Source organism: Cebus imitator, unplaced genomic scaffold (assembly GCF_001604975.1).
Source record: "Cebus imitator isolate Cc_AM_T3 unplaced genomic scaffold, Cebus_imitator-1.0 Scaffold140, whole genome shotgun sequence".
Lineage (NCBI taxonomy): Eukaryota > Metazoa > Chordata > Mammalia > Primates > Cebidae > Cebus > Cebus imitator.
The window spans coordinates 224,386-249,303 of record NW_016107455.1 but is presented as its reverse complement, the minus strand read 5'-3'; the positions used below and the strand labels follow the sequence as shown (position 1 = coordinate 249,303).

General features: G+C 45.2%; 2 protein-coding genes and 1 long non-coding RNA gene across 8 annotated transcripts in view; 2 read left to right on the top strand and 1 right to left on the bottom strand.

Annotated features, from left to right (window-relative positions):
* The window catches only part of KIAA0100 (KIAA0100 ortholog), a 31,119-nt gene extending 15,443 nt beyond the window's left edge, over positions 1–15,676 (top strand). For 2 of the 3 annotated variants that reach the window (XM_017542096.2, XM_037743288.1), the window contains 16 exons: positions 1,233–1,527; positions 4,801–4,958; positions 5,227–5,433; positions 8,000–8,099; positions 8,328–8,510; positions 8,830–8,951; positions 9,432–9,587; positions 9,674–9,795; positions 10,752–10,932; positions 12,816–12,902; positions 13,136–13,246; positions 13,382–13,517; positions 13,626–13,756; positions 13,934–14,035; positions 14,335–14,469; positions 14,889–15,676. In XM_017542096.2, the coding sequence (XP_017397585.1) occupies positions 1,233–1,527; positions 4,801–4,958; positions 5,227–5,433; positions 8,000–8,099; positions 8,328–8,510; positions 8,830–8,951; positions 9,432–9,587; positions 9,674–9,795; positions 10,752–10,932; positions 12,816–12,902; positions 13,136–13,246; positions 13,382–13,517; positions 13,626–13,756; positions 13,934–14,035; positions 14,335–14,469; positions 14,889–15,071 (2,409 nt within the window). In that variant the 3' untranslated portion in view covers positions 15,072–15,676. The remainder of the gene's footprint in view (positions 1–1,232; positions 1,528–4,800; positions 4,959–5,226; positions 5,434–7,999; positions 8,100–8,327; positions 8,511–8,829; positions 8,952–9,431; positions 9,588–9,673; positions 9,796–10,751; positions 10,933–12,815; positions 12,903–13,135; positions 13,247–13,381; positions 13,518–13,625; positions 13,757–13,933; positions 14,036–14,334; positions 14,470–14,888) is intronic. The other variant, XM_017542097.2, reaches the window with a different exon arrangement.
* The window catches only part of LOC108313646, a 14,472-nt gene continuing 2,028 nt past the window's right edge, over positions 12,475–24,918 (bottom strand). Inside the window, exon 2 of the long non-coding RNA XR_001829165.2 lies at positions 12,475–13,846. This is a non-coding gene — a long non-coding RNA (uncharacterized LOC108313646). The remainder of the gene's footprint in view (positions 13,847–24,918) is intronic.
* On the top strand, positions 15,810–20,006 carry RSKR (ribosomal protein S6 kinase related). 4 transcript variants are annotated; one of them, XM_017542100.2, is made up of 12 exons: positions 15,810–16,016; positions 16,417–16,662; positions 16,757–16,852; positions 16,958–17,026; positions 17,420–17,489; positions 17,740–17,844; positions 18,026–18,066; positions 18,317–18,344; positions 18,456–18,545; positions 18,630–18,718; positions 18,857–18,967; positions 19,416–20,006. In XM_017542100.2, exons 1-12 carry the CDS (start codon positions 15,960–15,962, stop codon positions 19,635–19,637), a joined length of 1,224 nt encoding a protein of 407 aa, XP_017397589.1. In that variant the 5' UTR covers positions 15,810–15,959; the 3' UTR covers positions 19,638–20,006. The 4 variants fall into 4 exon arrangements, with proteins under 4 accessions (XP_017397589.1, XP_017397590.1, XP_017397588.1 ...); XM_017542101.2 differs by having other exon boundaries at positions 16,414–16,662; positions 16,757–16,840; XM_017542099.2 differs by having other exon boundaries at positions 16,414–16,662.

The following is a 24,918-nucleotide window of genomic DNA, read 5'->3' as shown; positions in this document are numbered from 1 at the left end:
AAAAAAAAAAAAAGCCAGGTGTGGTGGCACACAACTATAATCCCAGGTACTTGGAGGCTGAAGCATGAGAATCTTTTGAACCTGGGAGGTGGAGGTTGCATTTAGCCAAGATCACGCCACTGCACTCCAGCGTGGGTGATGGAGTGAGAATCAGCTGGGCACAGTGGCTCACACCTGTAATCCCAGCACATTGGGAGACTAAGGCGGGCAGATTGCAAATAAATAAATAAAAATAAATAAATATATTTTAAAAATAAAATACAGTGGTGCCAGGCACAGTGGCTTGTGCCTGTAGTCCCACCTTCTTAGGAGACTGAGGCAGGAAGATTGCTTGAATCCAGGCGTTCAAGACCATTTTGGCCAAAATAGACTCCATTTCATTTCTTTTTTTTTGAGACAGAATCTCGCTGAAGCACCAGGCTAGAGTGCAGTGGCGTAATCTCGGCTCACTGCAACCTCTGCCTCCCCGATTCAAGCAGTTCTCCTGCCTCAACTGCCCGAGTAGCTGGGACTACAGGCGCGTGCCACCATGCCCAGCTAATTTTTGTATTTTTAGTAGAGACAGGCTTTCACCAGGTTGGCCAGGATGGTCTCGATCTCTTGACCTCGTGATCCGCCCGCCTCGGCCTCCCAAAGTGCTGGGATTGTAGGTGTGAACCACCGTGCCCGGCCTAGACTCCACTTCTAAAAAAAAATATTTTAGAGACACGCTAAAAAATTTTTAAATAATAAGTAAAATACAGTGAGTATAGTTTTAATGTAACATAATAAACAAGCCAAGACCACTTAGTTTTTCTTTCTCCAGGGTCTGTCTCCCCACAACAGGTTTTTTTTGTGTGTATGTGTGTGAGACCAAATCTCACTGTTGGCTGGGCTGGAGTGCAATGGTGTGATCTCTGCTCACTGCAACCTTCACCTCCCAGGTTCAAGCAATTCTCCTGCCTCAGCCTCCTGAGTAGCTGGGATTATAGGCGCCCGCCACCACACCTAGCTAATTTTTTTTATTTTTAGTAGAGGCGGGTTTTCACCATGTTGGCCAGGCTGGTCTCGAACTCCTGACCTGGTAAATTACCTGGCTTGGCCTCACAAAGTGCTGAGATTATGGGCATGAGCCACTGTTCCTGACTAACAGGTTTCTTATTCAACAAACTTTTCTTTTATCACTGCCTTTGTGGAACAGTAGCATTGGGGCAATTTCCATGCTACCCTGAAGTCCTTTTCCTGTTTCCTAGGAGCTTTCTACTCGTGATGGGGATCCTACCTTTCATACACATCAGCTACACTTGGTAGATTTACGGATTTCCTGGACAACCACCAATCGAGACATTGCCTTTGGGTTATATGATGGCTACAAAAAGGCAGCTGTACTGAAACGTAATCTCTCTACTGAGGCCCTGAAGGGGTTAAAGATTGATCCACAGATGCCAGCCAAAAAGCCAAAGCGGGGTGTCCCAACTAGTGCCTCAGCCCCACCTCGTGTTAACACTCCCAGCTTCAGTGGACGGCCTGATAAGGGTTCATCAGGAGGTAAGCTCAGGGAGAGGAGACTTTATGGGTTTAGATGTAGAATGTGGATATGAGCTTGGACAGGAGTTTGAAAAGGACTGAGTCATGGCTTGTTCCATCTATGTGCAGAAGTGAAACATATTTTTCCTTCTTAGGCCACTTAAGTCTTATATATTAATTAACAGTGATGTTGGGGCATTAAATGGTCTGGTCCTATGGCCAGAAGGGAGTGATGGAGCCAAAACAAGATCAGTAAGGCAAAGAAGCAAAGTGATAGACGCCATAAAAGAGACATAAAAGAATATGGGAGTTGGCTGGGCATTGTGGCTCACTCCTGTAATCCCAGCACTTTGGGAGGCCAAGGCAGGTGGGTCACCTTAGGTCAAGAGTTCAAGACTATCCTGGCCAACATGGCGAAACCTCATCTCTACTAAAAATAATACCAAAAAAAAAAAAAACCCACAAAAAAAATTAGCCAGGCATGGTGGTATGTACCTGTAATTCCAGCTACTTGGGAGGCTGAGGCACGAGAATCGCTTGAACTCAGGAGGTGGAGGTTGCAGTGAGCTGAGATTGTGCCACTGCACTCCAGCCTGGGTGATGGGGCGGGATTGCACCCCCCCAAAAAAAAAAAAGAATTTGGGAGTTGTTGCTGACAGGAGTGAAGCAGAGAATACCATCCGGGAAGGGTTTGTTGAGGAAGTAGCTTTTGAGCTGGGCCTTGAAAGCTTAATATGATTTGGACATGTATAAATGGGGTGGAAGGGCAATCAAGGCAGAGGGAATAGCCTGAGTAGGAGTGGCGTTGGAAAGCTTAGTGTGTTCAAAGAAGAGTCTTGAGTTTAAAAAAGCCCAAACTCAAAAGCGTTTTTCTGTTCTCTCACTTGAAAACAAGTAAAGAAGACTTCTGTGACCAAATGTGTGGGAATTTTTCCCGACCAATAAACAAGCAATTAATTCTGCAGCAGACACCTATTGGGTGTCCTCCAATTTAGTTCAATTCTGACACTATCTATCTGGAGACAGCATCAGATCCCAAAGGTTGATGACTTAGTCTCTAAGCCGGCCCCTTTCTCATATGCCAGTCACAGGCTCCAGGTTGCTTTACTGTGCTTCTCACCAACTGACTATAAACAGGTTCCCACGATGACCTCCTTGGGTTCGATTAATTTGCTAGAGCAGCTCACAGAACTGAAGGAAGCATGTTTTACTGCTTTATTATAAAGGGTATTACAAAGGATACAGAAGAAGAGATGCATAGTGCAAGGTATGAGAAGTGGCGGGAAGCTTCTGTGCCCTCCCCAGGCAGGCATGCTACTGCCCGCCAGCAACCTCCAGGTGTTCAGCTATCCAGAAGCTCTCCAAACCCTGTCCTTCTGGGTCTGTATGAAAACTTCATTATATAGGCATGATTGATTAAACCATTGGCCATTGGTGATTAATTTAACCTACAGCCCCTCTCTTCCCAGGAAGTGGCAGGGTAGGGCTGAAAGTTATAATCCTCTAATCCTGCTTGGGTCTTTCCAGTGACAGCCCCCATCCTGAAGCTACTTAGGGGCCTCCAGCAACCCGTCAACTCAGCATACAAAAAGACATCACTGGCTGGGTGCGGTGGCTCACGCCTGTAATCCCAGCACTTTGGGAGGCTGAGGTGGGCGGATCACCTGAGGTCGGGAGTTTGAGACCAGCCTGACCAACGTAGAGAAACCCCGTCTCTACTTAAAAAATACAAAATTAGCCAGGCATGGTGATGCATGCCTGTACTCCTAGCTACTCTGGAGGCTGAGGCAGGAGAATTGCTGGAACCCGGGAGACGGAGGTTGCAGTGAGCTGAGATTGCACCATTGCACTCCAGTCTGGGCAACAAGAGCAAAACTCCATCTCAAATAAATAAGTAAATAAAAAGAGGTATTGAGGGCTGGAACTAGGTAGAGGCAGTGGGAATGGAGATAAGATGGATACAAACATTATTGTGCATATGGGAGAATTGGCCACTGGTTGGAAGGAGGAGTTAAAGGGATAAAATTATAACAACTAAGACTGTAATATCAGAAATAGAGTCAGCGACTGAAGAGATTTGGGGAGGTGTAGCGTTGTTGAGTTCAGATTTGGACATGCTGAATTTGTGTCACTACTAGGACATCTATATAATGTCTAACAGCTGGAAATGAGGGTCTAAAAGCTTAGGACTAAAGATAGATATTTGGGAATTTCAGCATAGAGCTAAGAGTTTATGCCAAGGATATTGTAATAGTTGCTTACTGTGTGGCAGGTACTCTGCAAAATGTTTTTAGGTATTACTCCTTTAAACTCACTTTTTTTTTTTTTTTGAGACGGAGTCTTGCTCTGTCACCAGGCTGGAGTGTAATCGCACAATCTCCGCTCACTGCAACCTCTGCCTCCCGGGTTCTAGCAGCTCACCTGCCCTAGCCTCCCAAGTAGCTGGGATTACAGGCTCGCACCACTACACCTGGCTAGTTTTTGTATTTTTAGTAGAGATGAGGTTTCACCATGTTGGCCAGGATGGTCTCGATCTCCTGACCTCATGATCTGCCCACCTCAACCTCCCAGAGTGCTAGGTTTACAGTCGTTAGCCACAGTGCCTGACCCTGTTAAACTTTCATGGCAATCTTATGAGATAGTTACTGTTATTTTACAGACAAGGAAACTGAGAAGCAAAGAGGGCAATCTGCACAAGGTCATAACACAGGCAGACTAGTCTGATTCTGGAAATTGCTCTTAACCATGTACACTATTAGACAAACCCATTAAGAGAAAGAGTAGGAAAGAGAAGGGAACATGCCAAGGATGGATCTGAGGAGTTTAGACCTGGGAGAATGAAGAGGGCCTGGAGACAATCAGAGAAAGCAGCAGAGTTAGGAGAACATGGTGACATTGCTGGCAAGAGAGTGGTTTCAAGTGAAAAAGAGTAGTCAAATAGCATATAAAATAATATGAAATGAAAAATAAAATGAATAAAATGGGGTGTGGGGGAGATTATAGAATAATCCAGAGGTGGTTATACCTAAGAGAAAAAAATGTTATTTTACCTAGCATTTCTAAATTTCTGTTGAAAATCTGTTACTTTTATTAAATTGAAGGGAAAATGAAATAACCCTTGTTTTGCCTTTATGGGTCAAGGGGTGGGCTGGGCTAGAGTTCTAGGTTTGTGAGGAAGTATTCTAAGCCCTTACCTAGCTAGATAAATTGAAGGAAGATCAGTTTGGCTCTGGAAAGGGAAAAGTCTTTCCCTTTGAGACTGTGACCTTTCCCTGCTTCCTATTTTTCTGCCAGGTGCTTACATGTTGCAGAAGCTAATTGAAGAGACAGATAGGTTTGTAGTGTTCACAGAAGAGGAGTCAGGCATGAGTGACCAGTTGTGTGGCATTGCTGCCTGCCAGACGGATGACATATACAACCGAAACTGCCTTATTGAGCTGGTCAACTGTCAGGTACCTTCTCTTTACAAGTCACCCCAACACCAGACTAGATTATAATCATATTGTTCACCTTCCCCACCTCTGAATATGAATGGGTGAATAGAGCTCCAAAAGTCTTTTGCTTCTCATAGGTGTCATAGATAATCACTTCTATGTCTAAAGGCCAGTAAAATTTACTCAGTAAGCCAGAATTAGACCTAGCTGCAGTGGTTGGTACAGTGTGCTCACTAAACTTGTCATTGTCTTTGGTAGCTTAACTCTGCTTCTATCTCTGGTATAGATGGTTCTTCGTGGAGCAGAGACAGAAGGCTGTGTCATTGTGTCAGCTGCCAAAGCCCAACTGCTGCAGTGCCAGCACCATCCAGCTTGGTATGGTGATACATTGAAGCAAAAGACATCCTGGACTTGCCTCTTGGATGGCATGCAGTACTTTGCCACCACTGAAAGCAGCCCCACAGAGCAGGATGGCCGACAGCTCTGGTTAGAGGTTAGTCAGTGGGTTTGTGAAGGCACGTTATATTCCTACCTTTCCATAGACTTTCTAATAGCTGGAAGATTCTTGACAGTACCTACTGTTACTAACTTAGCAAAATAATGAGGCTGATAACACCTTGAATGTGGACAGTCTCTGGTCTGGAAGCATATAGAATATTTTTTTTTTCTCTCATGATGTTCTATTTCACTGCAAGAGAAACTTGTTTCCCACAGCTAGTATAAAATGGACTGGAGCTTTTTAACTCTTGAAGATTGTTGATCCCTATTAATGTTCACACTAATCAGCAGGCAGCCAAGAAAACAGGCAGTGAGTCTGAGAATTTTTGATAAGCTTACTATCTGCCCTTTCTCCGTCCTCTCTTATGAAAATGACTGATTGGTTATTTCAGCAAGGCATTGAGGTTGAATGAAAGATGTCTAGGAGTCAGGTTGTGTGAGTTCTGATGATAGCTTTCCCATTATAGTAGCCATGAGCTCTTGTACAAGTCACCTTTAATTGTGAAATGGAATTGATACTTCACCCTCACAAGATTGTTGAAAGGATCACATGATAAGGTGCTTTGAAAATACAAAGCTTTATTCAGGTGGAAAGTAGTCTTATTTTTTTTTTTAAGTCAGTACATCTAGGGAGGTCTAAGTGTGTGGCAAGATAATTTTTTTTTTTTTTTTGAGATGGAGTTTCGCTCTCGTTACCCAGCCTGGAGTGCAATGGCGCGATCTCGGCTCACCACAACCTCCGCCTCCTGGGTTCAGGCAATTCTCCTGCCTCAGCCTCCTGAGTAGCTGGGATTACAGGCACGCACCACCATGCCTAGCTAATTTTTTGTATTTTTAGTAGAGACGGGGTTTCACCATGTTGACCAGGATGGTCTCGATCTCTTGACCTCGTGATCCACCCGCCTCGGCCTCCCAAAGTGCTGGGATTATAGGTGTGAGCCACTGCGCCCGGCCGATAATGGTTTTTTTTTTTTTTTTTTGAGACAGTCTCGCTCTGTTGCCCACGCTGGAGTGCAATGGCTTGATCTCAGCTCACTGCAACCTCTGCCTCCCAGGTTCAAGCGGTTCTGTAGCCTCAGCCTCCTGAGGAGTTGGGATTACAGGTGAGCCACCATGCCTGGCTAATTTTTGTATTTTTAGTAGAGACGAGGTTTCACCTTGTTGGTCAGGCTGGTCCCAAACTCCTGACCTTAGGTGATTCCCTGCCTCTACCGTGGCCTCCCAAAGTGCTGGGAGTATAGGTGTGAACCACTGCACCTGGCCAAGATAATGTTTTTTTAGATGGTGAGATTGTGAGCAGTTGGCAAAAACTAGGGAAGGAGTTTGTCTTTGCTTTGCAAGGTTGTGAATTTTATTTTCAGCTTCTTGGTAAAACTGAACCAGGATATAGTTTACGCTTTAACTTCTAAGATGCAATATCATCAGAATTATTGGAGAGTCTAATGGTTATGAGATATGCCTAGTCAATATTGTATGTTGTTATTACTTAACAGTTGTTAAGTGCCCACATCGAACAGGGCATGGGACACCCCTAAATGAGTTACAGGATCTAGCTGCATCTATTAAGGACCAAAATGATAAGTCCATTTACAGTTTCTCTCTGTGGGAGATAAAACTGATCCCTCCTTTCACCTCCCTGGCTGATGCTTCTTATATCAAGGACCTTAGGGCTTAATTTAGGCAACATGTAATAAGAGGTAATGAGCATTTAGATCAGATGTCAAGCCGAGTAAGAGACCGGTTGTTGGTAATATGAGAAGTCATACTGATATATAAGAGCTGTGGTTCATTCAGGCAAGCAGTGCCCTTTACCAGTAGTCTTAGGAGGTAAGCACAGGTGTTAACTACACATGCAGAAGTAGAATGGTTGAGCTATTAGGATCTTCCTGGCATTTTCTGCATCTCTGCTGCTTTTAGGCATGCCTTCTTTTGCAGGTGAACTCTTTTTTTTTTTTTTTTTTTTCCTCAGGCTGTGATACTAGCATTAGAGTGGAACGTCCTTGGCTTAGGTATTGAGGGACTTTCATCTGGCCTTTCCTATGTTTTTTTGAGACTTGACAGATCCACCATATTCTATGGTCTTCCCATCGCACTCATTCTGTTACTCATTCTGCTTCAGCTTGGCAGAGTGAATCAAAATAATTCAGTCCCCTTCTCCCATGGCAACATTGTCAAAGTGGTTATCTATCTGAAGATAGAAAACAGCAAGAACACAAATGGAACAAATACTAAAATGGGTGGGAAAGACTTTTTTTTTTAAATGAGATATTTTGCCCATGACATGATTAGATTTGAACCTCACTCACTGTTTTTCTGGCTTGAGTCCTGTGGGCCTGGCAAAGTGTGCATGTAACTCAATTGGGTTGGAGAATTTGGGTATACTGGGGCAAGAGAATGAGACAAACATGTCCTCTATCCTGCGAGATGGTTCAAGCTATTCCAGGCAGTGGAGCTCTAGATAATATATGTAAATACTTAAAACATAGAGATCTGTCACCCAGTTGACCACGACAAGCCACTGTTTCCCCAGGAGCTAAATTTGCCTGTATCTCTGTCTTCAGGTGAAGAATATTGAGGAGCACCGGCAGCGTAGTCTGGACTCTGTGCAGGAGCTGATGGAGAGTGGGCAGGCAGTGGGCGGCATGGTTACCACAACCACAGGTCAGCTGTCCCCCTCTTCCATGTCAAATGATTAGGAGCAGATGTGCATCCCAAAGGGATTTCATTTTCCTACCTATTCTTAATGTCAGTGTATGTTGGAGTAGGACCATTTTGTGCTATGCTAGGTTGAAAGCAGTGTTTCTGGAGTTTCGCAGACATAGCTGGGAGGCTCTCACATTACTTTTATTGAGAATGTCTTTTTCTTATCTCTTTCCCACCTCTTCCCAGATTGGAACCAGCCAGCGGAGGCACAGCAAGCTCAGCAAGTCCAGCGGATCATTTCGCGTTGCAACTGCCGAATGTACTATATTAGTTACAGCCATGACATTGATCCTGAACTAGCAACTCAGATTAAGCCACCTGAAGTTCTTGAGAACCAGGAAAAGGAAGATCTCCTAAAGAAGCAGGAAGGTATTCAGGGCTCGAAAGGCTTTTAAGGGGGGACTTTGAAATAGTAGAGTTATTAAAAGTTCACTGTGCACTGGCATTAACATTTCACTTTGCTCTACTTTTTGTAAGTTCTGTTATTAGAAAATAACCTCTATTCTTGGAGGGAGCTGGGATGAATGGGCATTACTTATGATTCTGAAATAAACATTTCTGCCCATGAGTACCTCTCACCCTTTCTGTGGGGTTGACTAGTGGGGTGGTTCCAAATGTGGGTTAGGAGATGGAGTAGATATTTAGGTAGAAACTTGAGCCTTTTATTTAGCTGCTAACAATTATCTAGGGGCTGTGGATACCTTCACCCTTATCCACCATGAGCTGGAAATTTCCACTAACCCAGCTCAGTATGCCATGATCCTGGATATCGTCAACAACCTGCTGCTGCATGTAGAACCCAAGCGGAAGGTGAGCATGGGTCCTTGTAGAATGCTGGTTAGCCTCACAGGAACACCCAGACTTTGTGCTTTATTTGGCCTCATGCTTCACACTGAAAAAGGGCCTTGTGGTTAACACATCCTCTTAGTCAGCAGTGGCAGTTGGAATCCTACTTATTTAGAAAAGGCCTGAGTGTCTCTCAGACTGTAGGGCTTGTTTGCCTTATTGTTTTCTCCTAGTCATTTCTCTACCCAGTCACCTAGACACTTGCAAAAGCATTAACTATTCCCTGCTTCCACCTCCATCTGCATCCCCTTGGGCCTGACTTGTTGTGAAATCCACATTGCCAGATTTTCTGCATTGACCTACCACTGTTGCTATTAACAGTGACAGATAAAGGTTAGCTTTCTAGAAGAGATTCCCCCCATTTCTTTCTCCTTTCTCTATTTCACTTTACTGTAAGAATTGTCTATTTAGAAATCCTATTCATTTCCCTTTCCATTCCTTTAGGAACATAGTGAGAAGAAGCAACGGGTCAGGTTCCAGCTTGAGATCTCTAGCAATCCAGAGGAGCAGCGCAGCAGCATACTGCATTTGCAGGAGGCTGTGCGGCAGCATGTGGCCCAAATACGACAGCTGGAGAAGCAGATGTATTCTATCATGAAGGTAGTCACTGCAGATAGATAGTCAAGGACCAGGAAGTCTCCTAGAATGAGGGAGATCTCCTCTCAATTTCTATCCTGGTTCCCTAGTCTTTGCAGGATGATAGCAAGAATGAGAATCTGCTTGACCTGAACCAAAAGCTTCAGTTGCAGCTAAACCAGGAAAAGGCCACCTTGCAGCTGGAAAGTGAAGAGCTGAATATCCTCATCAGGTACCCTAGTATTCTTTCCTTACTCTTTTCCAGTGCCTCAGCTAGAGGCAGTTCTTCTCTTCCTTGTCCATGTTCTGACTATCTTTAGGTCTAATATGCATTATCAAAGGCTCATGTAGGAATAGGTTCAGACACCTCTTCCTGGAAAAGAAAAATGGGTAGTTGGGAAAGATCACTTTTTTTTTAAAAAAAACAGAGTTTTGCTCTTGTTGCCCAGGCTGGAGTGCAGTGGCATGATCTCGGCTTACTGCAACCTCCGTCTCCTGGGTTCAAGTGATTCTCCTGCCTCAGCCCCCCAAGTAGCTGGGACTATAGGCGTGCGGCACCACATCCAGCTAATTTTTGTATTTTTAGTAGAGACGGAGTTTCACCATGTTGGCCAGGATGGTCTCAATCTCCTGACCTCGTGATCTACCCACCTCGGCCTCTCAAAGTGCTGGGATTACAGGCGTGAGCCACCATCCCCAGTTGAAAGATCACTTTTATGCCTTTTTGTTTGTTTGTTTGTTTTTGATCTCCTTTTTTTGTACCTGTATATGTCAAGGAATTTTATGGCCTTGATACTATGCATCTGAATTGAAAATATATATATTTTTTAAATGAACCTGACATAACAAACATGAAAATATCTTGATCAGTATACAATTGCATATATAATTGTAGGAATTATTAGTGGGAAGATACTACTTTATCAAGAAGCTATAGAGCTGAAAGATGGGGTTTATGTTTCTATGACCTAGAATGTCAGGAGCAATAAATTCAGTGAAAAAAAATTTAGGGACTTTCTAACCCAGAATAGGTTAATTTTTGAGTTTACCTCCTGCGTCTTTTTTTTTTTTTTTTTAAACCCAAGCAGCACTATCTTGAACCCCCTGCATCACTCTAGAGCATACCACCCTACCCCCAACCCGTGTGCTATTTCCCTTACTGGCTTTGGCTCCCCTGTCGACTTATAGGTGTTTTAAGGATTTCCAACTGCAGCGGGCTAACAAGATGGAGCTGCGAAAGCAGCAAGAAGATGTGAGTGTGGTCCGTCGCACTGAGTTTTACTTTGCTCAGGCACGATGGCGCCTGACAGAGGAAGATGGACAGCTGGGAATTGCTGAATTAGAGCTGCAGAGGTTCCTCTACAGCAAGGTATCTAGGGTATATGGTCACACAAAGGCAGCTGTGTTGAGAGACATTGACCTAGCTTAGGAGTCTAACTCATAAAAGAGAAATAAAAAGGGGCTATTATATGCTTGTTAATGATGGTATAATTGGAAACATGAGCAGTGCTTCCTTAGACACATCTGTTTATAATGAATGATACACATATAGCTCTGACGCCATAGGGGAGAGTAAGAATGAACAAAGAAATAAAATATTTTACAGGCCAGGTGTGTGTGCCTTTAATCCGACAACTTTGGGAGGCTGAGAGGGGAGGATTGCTTGAAACCAAGAGTTCAACAAAAAATTTAAAAAGTAGTGCATCGGCCAGGCGTGGTGGCTCACGCTTGTAATCCTAGCACTTTGGGAGGCCGAGGTGGGTGGATCACCTGAGGTCAGGAGTTCAAGACCAGCCTGGCCATCATGGTGAAACCCCATCTTTATTTAAAAAAAAAAAAAAAAAAAATAGCGCATCATGGTGCACACTTGTGGTCCCAGCTACTTGGGAGACTGAGGCAGGAGGATTGTCGGCCCAGGAATTCGATCCTGCAGTGAGCTGTCATCATACCATTGCACTCCAACCTGGGAAACAGAGTGAGACATTATCTCTACAAAAGAAAATAAATAATTAAAAACACATATGATAGGCTGGGTGCAGTGGCTCATGCCTGTAATCCCAGCACTTTGGGAGACTGAGGCTGGTGGATCACCTGAGGTCAGAAGTTCAAGACCAGCCTGGCCAACATGGTGAAACTCTGTCTCTACTAAGAATATAAAAATTAGCCAGGTGTGGTACACATCTGTGGTCCCAGCTATTTGGGAGGCTAAGGCAAGAGAATCGCTTGAACCGAGGAGATGGAGGTTGCAGTGAGCTGAGATTGTGTCGCCACTGCACTCCATTCTGGGTGACAGAACTAGATTCCATCTCCAAAAAAAAAAATTACAAAAGTTAGCTGGGTGTGATGGTGTGTGCCAGTAAGCCCAGCTACTCAGGAGGCTGAGGCAGGAGAATGGCTTGAACCCAGGAGGTAGATGTTGCAGAGCTGAGATCATGCCACTGAATATCACCCTGGGCAATAGAATGAGACCCTGTCTCAAATTAAAAAAAAAAAAAGATACGATACAGATCAGTTTGATCAAATGCTTTTCTCATTGAGTAAGATTATCCCTAAAAATGTGGCCCAGAGGCAAATAATATTTCATGTCCAGCCTGGAATTGAATCTTCTTTTTTTTTTTCTTTCTTTTTTTTGAGACGGAGTCTTGCCCTGTCACCCAGGCTGGAGTGCAGTGGCACAATCTCGGCTCACTGCACCCACTGCCTCCTGGGTTCAAGCGATTGTCCTGCTTCAGCCTCCTGAGTAGCTGGGATTACAGGCGCATGCCACCACGCCCAGCTAATTTTTGTATTTGTAGTAGAAATGGGGTTTTACCATGTTGGTCAGGCTGGTCTTGAATTCCTGACCTCGTGATCAGCTCACCTTGGCCTCCCAAAGTGCGGGGATTATAGGTGTGAACCACTGTGCCTGGCAGGAATAGAGTATTCTAATACTGACATTCAGCTTTCCTGCCATTGACATGAAGAAGAGGATGTTATTTATTACTTTCTCCTACAAGGGACATTTGGAAATGAGTTAGACAATTTTTTAATGTCACTATGGCTAGATAGTACTACCAGCATTTAGTGTCCTGGATAATGGTACCCATGAGAAATGCTGGATTAAAGGGTGTTGATTGTATGAGATTGGAGAAGAAAGCAAGGTTGGGATTAGGCATACGTAGAGCCTGAAAACAAACTGGATATATAGCAATTGTCTAGTAGACTTATGAGAAAGGTTTATTATAGTAGATGGGGCAAAATCTGTCTTTATAGGTGAATAAGTCTGATGACACAGCAGAACATCTTCTGGAGTTGGGCTGGTTCACTATGAACAACCTCCTCCCCAATGCTGTCTATAAGGCAAGTCTTTTTTCCTCCATTCCTAGTCCATTTGCATGTTTTTAGCACAGGGCATTTATAATGGCTCTTTAATATAAATCCACTATGGAAAACAATGTGGTGATCAGAGAGGGTGAAAGCTTGCCCAGCTTAGCAATTCCATTGCTTCTCCTGTCATTCTGCAGAGAGTTTATGGGTTGCTTTATGGCAGGAAGGACATCGGGTTGGGCTGTTATTTACTCTGTATCCTACAGGTAGTACTGCGGCCCCAGAGCTCCTGCCAGTCTGGGCGACAGCTAGCTCTCCGCCTCTTCAGCAAAGTCCGGCCCCCTGTTGGGGGTATCTCTGTTAAGGAGCATTTTGAGGTTAGTAAGCAGTCCCTTAGGGACCTGGGAACAAAGAACATTCAAAAGCCAGCTGTGTGTTACACAATATCAGGAGTAGGTAAACTGATGATGGTGTCTGAGCTTAATTGCTTCTTGAATCTTTTTCCTCTTTAGGTAAATGTGGTGCCTCTCACCATCCAGCTGACACACCAGTTCTTCCATAGAATGATGGGCTTTTTCTTTCCTGGCCGAAGTGTGGAAGATGATGAAGTTGGTGATGAAGAGGATAAGTCCAAACTGGTGACTACTGGTGAGAACTTTTATGATGGAGTGTCAGAAGAATAGAGTAGCAGCCTCAAAGACAGCTGAGACTTCAGAATGAGGATGGATGACAACTGGTGCACTTGCTGTTTCATAGGAATACCAGTCGTGAAGCCTCGGCAGCTGATTGCAGCAGATGATGCAGTACCACTGGGCCCTGGGAAGGGTGTGGCGCAGGGTTTGACTCGGAGTTCTGGGGTCAGAAGGTCATTTCGCAAATCACCAGAGGTACCAAACATGCCCCTGATGACAGAAAAATGGGAGAGTCCTGAGGTCCTGTTTGGCGTGGCTTGGGATTTCTTTGGTTTTGAGTCCACTCTAAGGATAAAAGAACAGGGAGATGTTTGGGGTCCTGAGTTTATTCTGATGGATTCAGGGGTCACACTCCTTGCCTGCCTTTCATAGCACCCTGTGGATGATATTGACAAGATGAAAGAGCGAGCTGCCATGAACAACTCCTTCATCTACATAAAGATTCCACAGGTTCCACTGTGTGTCAGCTACAAGGTTTGCACCACTCAAGCACTTTGTAGAACAGGGTGGGAAGGGAACCAGATAAGATCATCAGAGATTCTAGACAGGGAGACAGCCAGGTTGTTTGTGATGCTGAGCTGTGGGTGATAAATCTGCTGTTCTTCTGCTCCTCTCAGAAGTCAGCACCATTACCAGGCTGAGGTAAGGGGAAATCAGTATCTGTAGGTTATTATTGTAGGACTTGTACTCAGGTGGCTGGCTTGGACTCAAAATGGCAGCTGATGTATTTTTGTCTCCCTCTTTTTTTCTTTCTCCTCTCCCTCCTCTTACAGGGTGAGAAGAACAGTGTGGACTGGGGTGACCTTAACCTGGTGCTGCCCTGTCTGGAGTACCACAACAACACATGGACATGGCTAGACTTTGCCATGGCTGTCAAAAGGGACAGCCGCAAAGCCCTGGTTGCCCAGGTATCCCGCCAGGGCTCATGGCTGTTTGGTTAATGGGGCTGGCAGGCAGTCCTCTTTTCAGGCACATTTTGTTTTAGAATACGTGAACAAATATCCTTGGGAAGGGGCAGGTGCATGAAGTGAGTGGCTTCTATGCTTGCTCTCTCCATGACCTTACTCAGATGATTAAATTCAATGTTTACTAAGTGTTTGATATATCACCATTGATTTTAGAGAACTGAGAGCTAACACAACCTAAAGTTTAGAAGGGGTTATAATTAGACTGTAAGCTTCTTGAAAGCAGTGACCATTTTATCATGCACATTGCTGAATTGTGCCTTGGATGTGTTCAATAAATCTTTGTTGACTTGGTTCATTTTGATTTATTCTGTCTGCCCACTAATATTTACCTTTCCTTTTACTCCTTTCCAATCTGCCAGGTAATCAAAGAGAAGCTAAGGCTGAAGCCTGCAACAGGCTCTGAGGTCCGGGGAAAGCTAGAAACTAAATCGGACCTGAACATGCAACAGCAGGAAGAGGAGGAGAAAGCCCGGCTCCTCATTGGTTTAAGTGTGGGCGACAAGAACCCTGGCAAGAAGTCGATCTTTGGCAGGCGCAAATGATTTGGCGATTTGAGTGGCTGCAGTACAGGATCTGACTCTGGCTCATGCTCCAGGGACTTGTGGAGTGGGAGAGGCTTCCCTTTATCCACCAGGATTTGTTGGTGTCTAGGCATTGCTCTTCAGCAGCTGGCCTATTCCCTGCAGGGCATGTTGGACAATAATGCTGAGTTCCATCTCACGCTGATCAGGCTCAGGGCCAGAGAGGCAACAAGAGAGCAAGACCCAGGGAATGGGCCCAGGGCAGGACCCGATTCCCTTGGGGTCAAGTGAAAGGGTGGGGGGATAGTCCTGATCAAGTGTGATACATTTTTATAGACATATATACATATATATATTATATATATTTCTAAGTGTAACTGTCCTCCCTCTTTGCCAGGAAACTGAGGGGAGGGGGCTGATCCTCACTCCACTGCCATGTATGAAAGAGGTATTAGTGTTCCAGGGGAGGGGGCAATCAACCCCTCCCGAATCTCTGTGCTAAGTTCACTTGGGAGGTTGGCAATAGGAGCCAGGGCCGGCCATGGGTCCCCCACTTTTCCCCCTGAGATATATCCTGGAGAATGGCAAAAAGATTTAAAGAGAAAAAAAAAATATTTTAAATTTGATGCTCGTTTTTTTGTGTGTGTTGAGTGCATGTGTTCAGTCTGTGTATCCCTCCATTGTCAATCCAAGACATCCAGCAGCTGCCACTCTGAGGGTGGCCCCTTCCCTCCTCTGTCCTGAAGCTGTATCACAGAAATTTCTAGTCCTAGTGTGACTCTGCCCCCATGCTGATGGGTTTCTGCACAGTGGAAGAGGCGGGGCTTCTGTCATGCAGCATCAGGGAGAGGAATTGCTTATGTAACTGGGACAGCAGATTTAGCAGGAGAGAGGAGGCAGAGGCTGGGGATGGGAGCAGTGAGCTGTCGGCAGGGGCAACACACCCGGGTGGCTGCTTCTCACAAGGTAGGCTTTGGGGCTCTGGCAGTCTACTGAGGGGAGGAGAGGGAGACAGGGGCTTGAGGCCTGGGACGTTTTTGGTTAGGAGCATGGCAGTGATTACTGGATGTGGGGGTGGGGCAGGGAGGCTATACTGTGAAAGCATCACAGCTCAATACTAAGGTTCAGGCTGTGTTAATGATGCATTATGGTGAAAATGCCCAACAATTATTTTCCTAGAGGATTTGAATTGTGTCCAGAAAATCCAGGGCTTAGCATGAAGCAAGGGTGACAGTATTTTCCCTCATGTTGGAAAATGTACCTCTAGGGGTGGAGACTTAAGGGGAGGGATTGCCTAGTAAGATGGGTGGAACCAGCTATGCCTCAGGAGCAGAAAGTTTAGAGTGGCTCCCTTGGTTCTCAGCAGGGTGGCCGTATCTGGGGTCCCTGGGCCCGAGGCTGGAAGAGCCTCTGGTCAGGTATGGGAACCATCAGGTCAGATCTGGAAGAACTATGGGAACTACAGGGGCATCACAGTCTGCTCCGGGAGTCCCTAAGGCCAGCCTCACTGCTGGTAGAGAAGCCTCTGCCTGAGTGGCCAGTGCCTCAGTTCATCAACCTCTTTCTACCAGAGTTTCCTGTTAGGCCCATTAGGGAGCAGCAGCAGCTGAAGGTAAGTCAGTGGAATCCCTGAGTGGGGTCTCGGTCTTTGGGAGAAATTAGAAATCACCAGTCTCAATTGCCCTGTTCTCCATTTCTCTGTACAGATTTTAGGCCTTGTGGCTAAAGGCTCCTTTGGAACTGTCCTCAAGGTGGTAGATTGCATCCAGAAAGCTGAATTTGCAGTGAAGGTAGGGGCTCAGGTACCACATTCTCTAGTCTGTTTCCAACGTGGATTCCATACAGGTTGGGAGGAATAAACAATTCAATAGCTCTATTCTCTGTGAGTCATCACTACTCTCCTATAGGTGGTGCCCAAGGTAAAGGTGCTACAGAGGGACACCGTGAGGCAGTGCAAAGAGGAGGTTAGCATCCAGGTATGCACCGAGTCATGGAAAGGATTGTGGAAAGAGCTAGGCCATTGGTAGGGAAAGTACCTTTCTTGTCCACCTTCTTTTCCTGGTTCTGCCTCCTCCATCTGCTTCAACCTAGTTTAAAACTAAAGTAGGTCCTGGGAAAAGTAGCTATCAGCTAGCTATCAACAGTTTTTCCATGTCCTACCAGGGAGATCTCTTAATTCATGTCCCAGTGTATTCCTTAGTATTTGCTGGTTCCAGGATTACCAGGCAGTCAGTCCCAGTTACTGAGTTCCTCTGAACTGAAAAGTGAGGCAGCAATTCTCCCTCTGCACATCTGGGTAATGATTTCTTGTCTGCCTTTGTTCTCAATGACCCTGTGCCTCCCTAACTTCCTGTTTTCTTTGTCCCTAGCGACAGATCAACCATCCTTTTGTACACAGCTTGGGGGACAGCTGGCAGGGAAAACGGCACCTTTTCATTAGTGAGTGACTGGACTCTCCTCATCCCCCAGGGTCCTTGTACCATACTCCTCACCTGAGATTACCTCTTTGGTTTGTTCTGCCTTTGTTCTGTCCCCCTTCTCATGACACCTCTCTCTCCCAAAGGGAGGGGGAATAGCAGGTGGTATCAGTTTGGGCAGGAGGCCTACAATGCCTTGAGCCCAGGCATTGCAGCTCCCAAACACTGCCTAGATTTCTGGCAATGTATGTGGCTCCAAACTGGCTTTGCAGTGTGTAGCTACTGCAGCACAGATCTGTACTCCCTTTGGTCGGCTGTTGGCTGCTTTCCTGAGGCTTCCATCCGACTCTTTGCTGCTGAGTTGGTCCTGGTGCTGTGTAAGTGAAACAGTGGTAAAGGAAATGGGGAGGGAAGATTTATGTTGGGAAGAAGGAGAGTAAAGAATTAATTAATATTAATTCTGGAGGTCAAAGAATAGGATAAGGATGGGGTGAGGGCTACTAGGGAAAGAGGAAAGGACAGAAACGCTGCAGCACGCCCCATGCTTGCTATCCACAGGTTATCTCCATGACTTGGGCATTATGCATCGAGATGTGAAGGTAGAGTTAAGTGCTTTTTTCCCTTTGTCTGAGAAAGAGCCTCAGTAAGAAGTTCCAATAAGTCCAAGAAATCAGTGGGGGAGCTGAGAACAGTAGACCTTGGGGCCCCCATGGGTGCCAAGGATTTGGGCAAGAGCTCTCTGGATATAGATTTGAGTGCTGAGTAGGGCATCAGCTTCACATGGGGTATATACATGACAAAAGAGTTGAAAGGAAGAGGAAGAATAATTTCTCACCTGTGATCTTTCAGATGGAGAATATTCTTCTAGATGAACGAGGTAAGTCTTTTTTCTTCCCTAGCCCCAGGATGATAGGTGCTTTGGTTTGGGAATAAATCATGGCCGATAAGGGGTGGAACAGTGATGTGGTTGCCTTACCTTCTTTCATAGGCCATCTGAAACTGACAGACTTTGGTCTGTCCCGTCACCTGCCCCAGGGAGCTCGAGCCTACACTATCTGTGGCACTCTTCAGTACATGGGTGAGAGAGGTTAAAGCTGATTTGGGTAAGCACTGGGCAGGATAGCTAAAGGATGTCAGTGACGAGTATCTTTGAAATCTGTAGCCCCAGAGGTCCTAAGTGGAGGACCTTACAACCATGCTGCTGATTGGTGGTCACTGGGTGTCTTGCTTTTCTCTCTGGCAACTGGAAAGGTGAGAGAATAGTAGTAGTTTGGGGCAGAGAAGAGCTGTGCCTTGTGGTGGGAAGAAGGAAGACCTTAAGAAATCTTGCCTTATTCCTACTAAGGAATGAACCCCTTCCCCCACCCCACTCCCTACCTCTTAATTCAGTTTCCAGTGGCTGCAGAGAGAGATCATGTGGCCATGTTGGCAAGTGTGACCCACAGTGACTATGAAATCCCAGCTTCTCTTAACCAGGGCCTCTCACTCCTGCTCCATGAGGTAAGGGTGAGCACTACTTTCCTTCTTGGCTACCAAACCATTCATGCTCTCCTGCCTTCATTAAAGTGATGTTTCCCCATTCTGCTCAATTTTTTAGGGGGGGTGCTCCAACTTTACTACCTAACTACTTGCCTTCTAAGCTGTACTGAGTCACATTCCTGAGTTCCTGGTCCCCCAAATCTCCTCCCCATCCGGAACAGAGAGTTCCCTTCTGAGAGAGTGGAGCACTATACTCTCTTACCATCTGAACACTCACAAGTACAGCGCCATTATTCCCACCTTTGCCCCAAATTAGCTTCTGTTTCTCCCTCTTTCACAAATCATCTACTCTTTAGGGTTCTTATTTCTATCCTCCACAGCTCCATCAACTTCTTTCTTCTTTTCCATCCTTTCTGTTCAGGCCTTCCCTGCCCTAGTCACTCATCTATCATGCTCTATTTCCCTTCAGCTCTTATGCCAGAACCCCCTCTATCGTCTACGTTATCTGCATCACTTCCAGGTCCACCCTTTCTTTCGGGGTGTGGCCTTTGATCCAGAGCTCCTACAGAAGCACCCAGTGAACTTTGTCATGGAGACACAAGCTACCCTGCCCAGTTCAGCGGAGACCATGCCCTTCGATGACTTCGACTGTGATCTGGAGTCCTTCCTGTTCTACCCTATCCCTGCTTGAGCCTCTCTACTGTAAATTGGAGCCTGGCTGGGAGCCTGAAGATCTCTATCCCTGTAGACTCAGTATGACCACCTTGATAATCCAGCTTGTTTTTATTTTGTAATCTCTCACCGTTCTGTTCTTCTAGGCTTTAGACTAGAGTTCCAACCTTGGACATTCTGCTACTGGCAGCCAAGCTGGCCCTATTCCTTCCCCATCATACAACCTACCTCCCAATTCAACATCTCAGATCAGGGTGGTGACCTTTTCCTTTTCTTTACTTCTCTAGTGCTCCTACCCTTAGGCTGTCAGCCAGAGCTGCTTCCACTTGTTTCTCTGCCATGTTTCCTTTCTTGAGCAATAATAATACTTCATGGGCTCCCAGGGTGCTATTGATGTGTTTAATAGGCTTGTCAGAAGCCATATGAATTTTTTTGTTTTTTTGAGATAGAGTCTTACTCTGTTGACCAGGCGGGAGTGCAGTGGTATGATCTCGGCTCACTACAACCTCTGCCTCCTGGGCTCAAATGATTTTCATGCCTCAGTCTCCAGAGTAGCTGGGATTACAGGCATGTGCCACTACACCTGGCTAATTTTTTGTATTCTTAGTAGAGATGGGGTTTCACCATGTTAGCCAGGATGGTCTCGATCTCCTGACCTCATGATCCACCGCCTTAGCCTCCCAAAGTGCTGGGATTACAGGTGTGAGCCACTGTGCCTGGCCTTTTTTTTTTTGGAATAGGGTCTTACTGTGTCACCCAGGTTGCAGTGCAGTGGTGTGATCTCGGCTCACTGCAAATTTCACAGTTGTGAGCCACCACACCCAGCCTGTGAATTTTTCAAAAGTTTCAAAAGCTGGCATTTCAACCCCTAAATATGCAGTTAAAAAATATAATCTGGGCCGGGCACAGTGGCTCACGCCTGTAATCCCAGCATTTTGGGAGGCCAAGGCGGTGAATCATGAGGTCAGGAGATCGAGACCATCCTGGCTAACATGGTGAAACCCCGTCTCTACTAAGAATACAAAAAATTAGCCAGGTGTGGTTGCGCACGCCTGTAGTCCCAGTTACTTGGGAGGCTGAAGCAGGAGAATTGCCTGAACCTGGGAGGCGGAGGTTTCAGTAAGCTGAGATCGTGCCACTGCACTCCAGCATGGGCGACAGAGCGAGAGACTGTCTCAAAAAAAAAAAAAAAGATCTGGGAGCTTGAGGCCAGTCTGCAATAAATCTACTTTTTAAAAATTGAAAGGTGAATCAAATAATCTAGTGAAGAAGAAAATGTAAACTGAAATGTGGTGGGTTAAATGTCTTCTCTAGGTCTATAATTAGAACAGTTATCCAAAATAAAATCTGTTTTGAAAAGCATAAGATTATTAAACTGATAATTTCTCCTAGTCAGCCCAGGATTTTGTTTCTGATAGACAAACAAGAAATTAACAGTCACGCAGCAACCTGAAGATTTAGGAGGAGGCCGAGGTGGGCAGATCATTTGAGGTCAGGAGTTCGAGACCAGCTTGGCCAACATGTTAAAACCTTGTCTCTACTAAAAAATACAAAAATTAGCTGGATGTGTTGTCGCACATGTGTAGCCCCAGCTACTTGGGAGGCTCAGGCAGGAGAATCGCTTGAAGCCAGGAGGCCAAGGTTGCGGTGAGCCGAGACTGTGCCATATATCTCAATAACCTTTTCCTTTAGTAAGGAAAATCATCTGGGTCTTAAATTTGTATACAGTTTTGGCCTTTGTGACTTCATTTTTCTTAACTTCTCAAAATTTTCATTTTGGTCCTGAAACTTGAGGGGAAAGTAAGTTTTCATCTAGACCATATTACTCAGTTATATCCAATCTCTCTGGACCAAAGAGAGTCTGGACAGTACTCTATAGTTCTATTTATTAATTCTGTCTCTAGATTAAGCCAGATTTTCCCATGTACAGCTGGCATTTTATTGGCCTCTGCAGAATTGCTTTTTCTGGATTGCATTTTGGCAATCCATATGAAAATCTCTATGAAATTTAATTGCTGGCTGGGTGTGGTGGCTCACACATGTAATCCCAGCACTTTTGGAGGCTGAGGCGGTAGATACCCTGAGGTCAGGATAGTTTGAGACCAGCCTGGCCAACATGGTGAAACCCTGTCTTTAACAAAAAAGTACAAAAATTAGCCAGTCATGGTTACGCACACTGTAGTCCCAGCCACTCAGGAGGCTGAGGGAGAAGAATTGCTTGAAACCGGAAGGCAGCAGTTGCAATGAGTCAAGACTGTGCCACTGCATCCACCCTGAGCAACAGAATGAGATCCTGTCTCAGGAAAAAAATTAAATAAAATAAATTGCTATGGATATTGTAATTGCCATGGATACTGCAAAGGGTGTTTATCATAACAGTTCATAACGTTCGATTTAAGAATGCATAGGAGAAATTTTCTCTGGACCCAGTTATGCTTTTCCTGAATTGCTGTTTGTTTTTACCTTAAGGACACTAAATATCCAACTTATTGTATTTTTCTGTTTGTACTGATACTAGACCATTTAGAGCCCAATTTGTGGCCTACCTTCAGCAAATGTTTATATATTTTGTATGCTGGTCATGTTCTTGGTTCTGTCTTTTCTACCTTTCTTTTCCTTATTCTCATTTTTCTAAGGTTTAATCCTTTTATATTACTATAATATCTGCATCTTTGTAAGCTTTTTTGTAATAAGGTTGGGATATAAATAAATATGACAATATCCTTTTATCTCATTTGTTTCTCTTTAGACACTTACATTACTTTTTTAAAGTTGTAATGACCAGAACTGCACACTGGATAAAAACTCTGAACACTAAAAATAGGAATTAATGGTTTCTAAAATAGTAGTTAAGAGTATTCGATTGGAATTTAGGAGACCTGATGCCTGACTCCATTAATAACTATCTAATCGTCTTTAATAAGTTATTTTAACCTCTCTGGATCTTAGTTTCCTGGTGTGTAAAATGAAGGTAAAATAACCACTGGTTCTTTTTTTTTTTTTTCCCCGAGACGGAGTTTCACTCATGTTACCCAGGCTGGAGTGCAATGGCGCGATCTCGGCTCACCGCAACCTCCGCCTCCTGGGTTCAGGCAATTCTCCTGCCTCAGCCTCCTGAGTAGCTGGGATTACAGGCATGCGCCACCATGCCCAGCTGATTTTTTGTATTTTTTTTAGTAGAGACGGGGTTTCACCATGTTGACCAGGATGGTCTTGATCTCTTGACCTCGTGATCCACCCGCCTCGGCCTCCCAAAGTGCTGAGATTACAGGCTTGAGCCACCGCGCCCGGCATAACCACTGGTTCTTAACTATAGGGGATGGGTTGGGATTTCTGTGATGCTGAAATTTATTTACATAAATAAATAAGACAATTTATTCATATAGTTTCTTTTCTTTCCCCTTCCCCTTCCCTGTTCCTTTTCTTTAACAGATGGAAATTCGCCATGTTGCCCAAGGTGGTCTTGAACTCCTGGGCTTCAGTGATCCGCCTGCCTTGGCCTCTCAAAGTGCTAGCATTATAGGTGTGAGCCACTGCGCCTGGGCTGTGATGCTTTTTCTTTTTGAGACTGAGTTTCGCCTTGTCACCCAGACTAGAGTGCAGTGGTGCGATCTCAGCTCACTGCAACCTCTGCATCCTGGGTTCAAGTGACTCTCCTGCCTCAGCCTCCCAAGTTGCTGGGATTACAGGTGCCTGCCACCACACCCGGCTAATTTTTGTATTTTTAGTAGAGATGGGGTGTCACCATGTTGACCAGGCTGGTCTCAAATCCTGACCTCAGGTGATCCACCTGCCTCGGCCTCCCAAAGTAGTGGGATTACAGGCATGAGCCAATGCTCCCAGCCCTGTGATGCTTTTTCAAAGGGCAGATGCAGAGGATTTTATAATACTGTGATAATTAATGTTAGGGTTACCCAACATTATATGGCTTTTGTGATCACAGCAGCACAATGGGTTAAGGTCCTTAAGAAATGGTTAAACATAATGTAACTAAAATCTCTTTCCTAGGTCATATTAGTTTAGAGACCATAATCATGTGAGTGTAGTTTGAATTATTTCTTACCAAATGAGAACATTTTCAACATACTCTTCAGTAGTCTACCACAGCAGTGATTCTCAGGGTGCAGTGGAGGGGGTGACAGAAAATCAAAATTTTGGCTGAGCATGGTGCTTCACACCTGTAATCCCAGCACTTTGGGAGGTTGAGGTGGGAGGATCACTTCAGTCCAGGACTTCCAGGCCAGTCTAGGCAACACAGTGAGACCTCATCTGTATAAAAATATTTAAAAAATTAGCCAGGTGTGGTGGTCCTGTACCACCCAGCTAGTCAGGAGGCTCAGGTGGGAGGATTGCTTGAGCCCAGAAGCTTCAGGTTATGATGATAACGTGAAGCTAGGATTTGGCCGCTGCACTACAGTCTGGGTGACAGACAATTCTGATGTGATTATCTCTGGAAGGCATTCTCTCCTCCTAGTCCCTCCACCTCCATTCAGAATCACTGACTTATACCTTTTACTTAGTCACATGAAATTCACTTAATTTGAATATATATATCTACTATATACCCACACACAAAAAAATTCCAGCTGGGCACAGTAGCTCATGCCTATAATCCCAGCACTTTGGAAGGCCAAGGTGGGCAGATCACTAGGTAAGGAGTTCAAGACCAGCCTGGCCAACACAGTGAAACCCTGTCTCTACTAAAAATACAAAAATTAGCTGGATGTGGTGGCACGCACCTGTAGTCCCAGCTACTTAGGAGGCTGAGGTGGAAGAATTGCTTGAACCCGGGAGGCAGATGTTGCAGTTAGCTGAGACCATGCCATTGCACTCCAGCCTGGGTGATAGTGAGACTCCATCTCAAAAAAAAAAATTTCCTCAGGCAGGGTGTGGTGGTTCATGCTTGTAATCTCAGCACTTTGGGAGGCCAAGGCAGGAGGATCACTTGAGACCAAAGTTGGAGACCAAAGTTAGCCAGCCTGGCTAACATGGTGAAGCGAAATCCTGTTTCTACTAAACGAACAAAAATTAGGCGGGCATGGTGGTGTGGGCCTGTAATCCCAGCTACTCAGGAGGCTGAGGCACAAGAATCACTTGGGCCTGGGAGGCAGAGGTTGCAGTGAGCTGAGATCATGCCAGTGTACTCCAGTCTGGGCAAACAGAGCCAGACCTTATTTAAAAATCTATTGGCCGGGCGCAGTGGCTCATGCCTGTAATCCCAGCACTTTGGGAGGCCAAGGTGGGTGGATCACGAGGTCAAGAGATCAAGAGATCGAGACCATCCTGGTCAACATGGTGAA